A 6901-nucleotide genomic window follows, 5' to 3' on the forward strand; every position below is an offset into this window, starting at 1 on the left:
CTCAAAGTCCAGGTTGCGCTAAGCCTGCTCGACGGTGATGCCCGCGCCTGGGCCACCCCCTACTTCGCCCAGCTCGTATCAGTGCAGATAGGGGTGCAAGGGGCCACGACCCCGTTCGCAAACGAAGCGGCCTTTGCCGCCGCCTTCAAGGCCCGCTTCGGAAATCTTGACGACGAAGCGGCAGCACAAGTAGAGCTGGCGAAGCTCTGCGCGGACAAGTCAGTCCGTGAAAAACGCACCGCTGCGGAATTCTCCGCGCTGTTCAAGGGTCCGGCGGACCGCTCTGGGTATGGGGACCTGGAGCTACGCGACAAGTACCTGAGCGGCATCCCCTCCCGCGTATACCGAAAGATCGAGCTCGAGACTTTCACCACGTGGCAAGACGCTGACAAGCGCGCCACTGAGGTCGAGCAGATCCTCGACATTAGCCGGGCCCGTCGACCCGAGCTAAATAACTTCTTCTCGGCTCGAGGCCGAGGACGCGGAGGGGCACGTGGTGGTGCACCCCAATCGCACGCAGCTTCAGCCAGCATCAATGCGGCCGTCGGAAAAGGCAACTTCCCCGGCACATGCTTCGGCTGTGGGAAGCAAGGGTACCGACGCTTCGAGTGCCCCAATTGTAAGGACAAGCCTTACACAAAACGCGCCGACGCGCGGGCTACGGTTGCCTCGGGCTCCACCCAGGCTGCGACAAGCGCCCCCGTCACGACATCACCCTCGGCAAGTATAAGTGCCGCTTCAGCGAAATCCGAGCAATCAGAGCTGGCGGACTTAATGGCACAGGTGAAGTCGATGCGCGAGGAGCTCGAGCACTATCGGGCGATGAAGGAGGAGGGTTTTTGATCCGGTCCGCGCTTCATGCCGCACGCGTCGGGCCGCGTATATCTTGTAATAAATATGATGTACTGTCGACTGCAATAGTGTATGAGTTGGACCAGGGGTCCCAGCACTTTCACATCCCAGTTCGACTCCAAGGAAGAAGACGGCACAAGGACATAATCGCTATGGTGGACAGCGGAGCCACCACGAAGTTTATCAACAAGCGATTCATTATCGAAAACAAGGTGCAAACGCGGAAGTTGAAAGAACCAATTCCGCTATACAATATCGACGGCACCCTCAATAAAGATGGAAGCATCTTGGAAGTAGCAGTACTACAGATGCAAATAGGAGAACACGTCGAGAAGACGGTGTTTACGGTCACGGACATCGGTCCAGAGGATGTGATCGTCGGGTTGGATTGGCTACGCGAGCACAACCCCGAAATAGATTGGGAGAAGGGCTCCCTCAAATTGTCGCGATGCCCTGAAACGTGCAGTGCCAGGAGGACTGGCCGAATGGAGCAAGCAGCGACTGCGCGTGATACGGGGGTCAGGCCCACGGCGCGCAGGCGTTCGCCGAAGTCCAAACGGTCGGTCATAGGCGCTTGCCGGAGCAAGGTGCTCCCGGACTTCGAACCCGAAGATGATCCGGTGGAGGTAGAGTGGAGCGAAGCTGACTTGATCGAGGCCTGGGAGCAAGGTATCACGCTTCCCAGCGCCCCTAAGCTGTTCGTCGCAGCAGGGCACACGTATTCCCAGCTGTTCGCTGAGGAAGAGATCAAGAAGAAGGTCGTCAAAACCGCCGAGGAGTCGGTACCCAAACAGTACCACGAGTTTCTGAAGGTCTTCTCGAAAGAAGCATCAGAACGGCTGCCTGAAAGGAAGCCTTACGATCACGCAATTGAACTCGTACCCGGCTACTCGACGTTCCATTCGAAGGTGTATCCCCTGTCGAACAACGAACAAGAGGAACTGGACAAGTTCCTAAAAGAGCAGTTGGCAAAAGGCTACATACGGGAGTCGAAGTCACCCATCTCGTCCCCTTTCTTCTTCATCAAAAAGAAAGAGGGAACACTTCGACCCGTGCAGGACTACCGCCGGTTGAATGCGATCACTGTTAAAAACCGCTATCCTTTGCCGCTGATCGCCGAGATGGTAGATAAGCTCCGCGGTGCCACGCTCTTCACCAAGTTCGATGTCCGATGGGGATACAACAACGTCCGGATCAAGGCCGGTGACGAATGGAAGGCGGCCTTTGTGACCAACCGAGGATTGTACGAGCCCTTGATGATGTTCTTCGGCCTCACCAACTCCCCCGCGACCTTCCAGGCGATGATGAATGAGATCTTCCACGATCTCATCGTCGGCGGCAAGATCCTGGTGTACCTGGACGATATACTCATCTTCTCCACCAATAAAGAGGAGCATGAGAAGGTCACACGCGAGGTTCTGCGCCGCCTCCAGGATAACGATCTATTCCTGAAGCCTGAGAAATGCGAATGGGACGTTCCCAAGGTCGACTATGTCGGCTATGTGTTCGGTGGCGATGAGGTAGCGATGGATCCCGCGAAGCTAAAAGGAATTAATGAGTGGCCGGTACCCCGGAACAAAAAGGATGTCCAGAAGTTCCGGGGGTTCTCCAATTTCTACCGCCGTTTCATTAAAGACTTCGCTAAGATCTCGCGACCACTCGACCGGCTCACAGGAAACGACCCATGGCACTGGGGCGAAGAGGAGCAGCACGCCTTCGACGAGCTCAAACGGCTCTTCGCGACGACTCCAGTCCTAGCACTGTACGATCCCAATCGGGAAACGCGCATTGAGGTCGACGCCTCAGGATATGCCACTGGCGGCGTGTTGATGCAGAAGCAGGACGATGGCAAATGGCATCCTATTGCCTTCAGATCCCATGCGATGGACCTGGCACAGCGGAACTACGAGATCTACGATAAGGAGATGCTCGCGATCATCGAAGCACTGGACGACTGGCGCCACTATCTCGAGGGCCTACCCAATCAGTTCGAGATCGTAACCGATCATAAGAATCTCGAGTACTGGCGCACGTCACAGCACCTCACGCGTCGTCAAGCGCGATGGTCACTGTTCCTGGCTCGCTTCGACTTCCGCATCACGCACAAAGCCGGGACGTCGAATGGAAAGGCTGATGCCCTGTCGCGACGATCAGATCACCAGATCGGCGATGAGGACGATAACACCGATCAGGTAGTTCTCAAGCCGGAGCGCTTCCGCATCGCCTCCGCCAGGCGCGGTCATGCCTCGGTGACAGCCGATCAGTCGCTTCTGAAGCGCATCAGGGAGTGTTCGGAGAAGGATCGAGAGGTGGCCGAGGCACTGGAAAAGGTGCAGGACCTCGGGCCGCCCCGGCTGCAAAGGGGTTTTGAGGAGTGGAATGCCGAACAAGGGCTTCTGCTGTTCCGCGGGTGCGTGTACGTCCCAAAGAACGCGGAGCTCCGGCGGGATATAGTCAAAATCCACCACGACTCGCCGATCGCCGGTCATGGCGGCCGTGCCAAAACCCTGGAGCTCGTGTCACGGAACTACTGGTGGCCTGGGATGTCCAAATTTGTCAATGAGTACGTAAGCACTTGCGACGTGTGCAACCGTACCAAGACATTCCCAGCCAAACCCCAGGGTCCGCTGAAGCCGAATGAGATCCCCGAGCGCCCATGGCAGATCATCACGACCGATATGATCGTCGGCCTGCCGAAGTCCGATGGGTTTGACTCGATCCTGGTTACCGCCGACCGCTTCACAAAGCAGGTCCACTTCTCGGCCTGTCATGAGACCCTGACGGCAGAAGGAGCAGCAGACCTGTACATCCGCGATGTGTTCAAGCATCATGGGGCCCCGACCAAGGTCATATCAGACCGAGGTCCCCAGTTCGCTTCGAAATATCTCCATGCGGTGTACAAGGGACTAGGGATCGAGCCGGCGCTGTCCACAGCGTTCCACCCTCAGACGGACGGCCAGACTGAGCGCTGGAATCAGGAGATCGAACAGTACCTGCATGCCTTCACAAGCCACAGGCAGGATGATTGGGCGAAGCAGTTGCCGCTCGCGGAATTCGCACTAAACAACCGAGTTCACTCCGCGACCGGGCATTCCCCTTTCTTCCTGCATCAAGGGTACAATCCTGAGATCCAGGTTCGGATCAATCCGATGTCTGCGATGCCTGCGGCCGCTGATCGGCTCAAGATCCTGAAGGAGATTCGCGACGATACGCGCTCTGCGCTCGAGCTATCGGCCGAGCGCATGAAGGTGTACTACGACAAGCACGTGCAGGAGGCACCGGTCTTCGCGCCGGGGGACAAGGTCTGGCTTGATGCCCGGAACCTTAAGCTGAAACAGCCGAGCAAGAAGCTCAGTCCCAAGCGCCTCGGACCTTATGCCATGCGGCGAAAGCTCGGAGACTTGGATTATGAATTAGTCCTGCCGAAATCGGTGCCGGTGCACCCAGTATTCCATGTCTCCTTGCTGAGCAAGTATACGCGTAGCGATATCCCAGGCCGGGAGCCGGAGGAGCCACCTGCGATCGAGGTTGAGGGCGACGAGGAGTACGAGGTTGAGCGGATCAAAGATTCGCGGATCTTCCGGCGTCAGCTGCAGTACCTCGTCAAGTGGAAGGGTTATGACGATTCGCATACGTCATGGGAACCGGCGCGCAACGTTGCGAATGCGCCAGCCCTCATAGCCGACTTCCACCGGAAGAACCCGAACGCCCCTCGCCGCCTCAACGCTGCTACCTTTGGTGGTCTCAACTTCCAGCCAATGCCTTCGCCGCTGACTGAAGCACGCTGCCGCTCCGGGTGGGAGATGGGCAAGGGCACCTCGCATGAGGTCATGCGCCGTTGAGGGGGGGGTAATGTCACGAGTTGGTACGGCGCCTAGCCGTTTTTTAATTTTTCCTTTTCGCGGGCTCGAACCCGCGACCTCTGTACTACCTGCCCGATATGGACACGTCACTATCTACTGTACAATTAGATTAGATGGGACGGCAGCGCACGGCACAGCTCGGGCCCCGCTGACACAGCCGCTCTGACTCACCGGCCCCCGGGGCCGCATCGGCATGCTGCGCACAGACCAGCTGCGCACGGACCAACGTGCACAGCCTGCCCTAATCTCCCCATGTATATAAGCCGGCCTCTGCTGCCCTAGGGACCTCAGTTTCGACCTCTTGTCCCTAGGTCAGTAAGCTCTCCTGTACTTACTTCTTTTACTTACTAACTAATACATTCTTGTCCCTAGCCTTAGGTTTGAGCCTCGCTCACCATCGCTTCGGTGAGAATCAGTCGGACGCTCCCAGCCTTCAGGTATTCCCCAGTCGCTTGACCTCAAGTCGCGACACGCGTAGCCAATCCAACCCGACGATCACATCTTCCGGACCGATGTCCGTGACCGTGAACACCGTCTTCTCGACGTGTTCTCCTATTTGCATCTGTAGTACTGCTACTTCCGAGATGCTTCCGTCCTTATTTAGGGTGCCATCAATATTATACAGCGGAATTGGTTCCTTCAACTTCCGCGTCTGTACCTTGTTTTCGGTAATGAATCGCTTGTTGATAAACTTCGTGGTGGCTCCGCTGTCCACCATAGCGATTATGTCCTTGTGCCGTCTTTTCCCTTGGAGTCTTACTGGAATGTGAAAGTGCTGGGACCCCTGGTCCAACTCATACACCATTGCAGTCGACAATACATTATAACGATTACATGATATACCCGGCCCGACGCGTGCGGCACGAAGCGCGGACCGGATCAAAAACCCTCCTCCTTCATCGCCCGATAATGCTCGAGCTCCTCGCGCATCGACTTCACCTGTGCCATTAAGTCCGCCAGCTCCGATTGCTCGGATTTCGCTGAAGCGGCACTTATACTTGCCGAGGGTGATGTCGTGACGGGGGCGCTTGTCGCGGCCTGGGTGGAGCCCGAGGCAACCGTAGCCCGCGCGTCGGTGCGTTTTGTGTAAGGCTTGTCCTTACAGTTGGGGCACTCGAAACGTCGGTACCCTTGCTTCCCACAGCCGAAGCATGTGCCGGGGAAGTTTCCTTTTCCGACGGCCGCGTTGATGCTGGCCGAAGCTGCGTGTGACGAGGGTGCACCACCACGTGCCCCTCCGCGTCCTCGACCTCGTGCCGAGAAGAAGCTGTTTAGCTCGGGCCGACGAGCCCGGCTAACATCGAGGATTTGCTCGACCTCGGTGGCGCGCTTGTCAGCGGCTTGCCACGTGGCGAAGGTTTCGAGCTCGAGTTTGCGATAGACGCGGGAAGGGATGCCGCTCAGGTACTTGTCGCGTAGTTCCAGGTTCCCATACCCGGAACGGTCCGCCGGACCCTTGAACAGCGCAGAGAATTCTGCGGCGGTGCGTTTCTCGCGCATGGTTTTGTCGGAGCAGAGCTTGGTAAGCTCCACCTGTGCCGCAGCGGTGTCGTCGAGATTGCCAAAGCGGGCCTTGAATGCCTGAAGGAAGGCCTTTTCGTCGACGAAGGGGGTTGTCACTCCCTGGATCCCGATTTGGACGGAGGCAAGCTGGGAGAAGATGGGGGTGGCCCAAGCTCGCGCGTCACCATCAAGGAGACTGAGGGCAACCTGGATCTTTAGCTCGAGGGAAGAGAGGGCCGTGTTGATCGTCCAGTAGATGAGCAACTGCGAGATGAAGCGGTTGCATTCGATCACCGACTTCCCATCGTATCGGAGCGGGAGGAGGAGCTTCAACGTCTCCTTATCAGGGACGGCAGCGGGAGAGGACATTATCGGCGACGAGGGGGACGAAGGACTGCCCGCGGACGAAGGCGACTGTTGTGACTGTCCGCCGGGCGGACTTCTCGAGGAACGAGTGCTTGAGCGGCCTCGCGGCGGCGACGGCGGTGAAGTCGGTTGAGGAAGCCCGGAGGCGGGGTGACGTAGGACAGGGACTGAAGTCGAGGTGGTGACCGCTGACGACGAGCTGGCCCAAGAATGCGGCGGAGTGTCGCGGGGCTCGGTCTTGGGAGGCCTTTCCAACCGCGGCCCCAAGGAGGGCTGGGGGATCGCTTGAGGGGTCGCTGTAGGCTGTGCGACTGCCT

General features: G+C 57.9%; 1 protein-coding gene across 1 annotated transcript; it reads right to left on the reverse strand.

The window, feature by feature from the left end:
- Positions 1–5814: 5814 nt before the first annotated feature.
- On the reverse strand, positions 5815–6587 carry POSPLADRAFT_1139238 (hypothetical protein; the record flags this gene model as incomplete). Its single annotated transcript, XM_024485008.1, has 2 exons — positions 5815–5982; positions 6015–6587. 2 exons carry the CDS (start codon positions 6585–6587, stop codon positions 5815–5817), a joined length of 741 nt encoding a protein of 246 aa, XP_024340372.1.
- Positions 6588–6901: the final 314 nt, after the last annotated feature.

Source organism: Postia placenta (assembly GCF_002117355.1).
Source record: "Postia placenta MAD-698-R-SB12 unplaced genomic scaffold POSPLAscaffold_5, whole genome shotgun sequence".
Classification (NCBI taxonomy): Eukaryota; Fungi; Basidiomycota; class Agaricomycetes; order Polyporales; family Adustoporiaceae; genus Rhodonia; species Rhodonia placenta.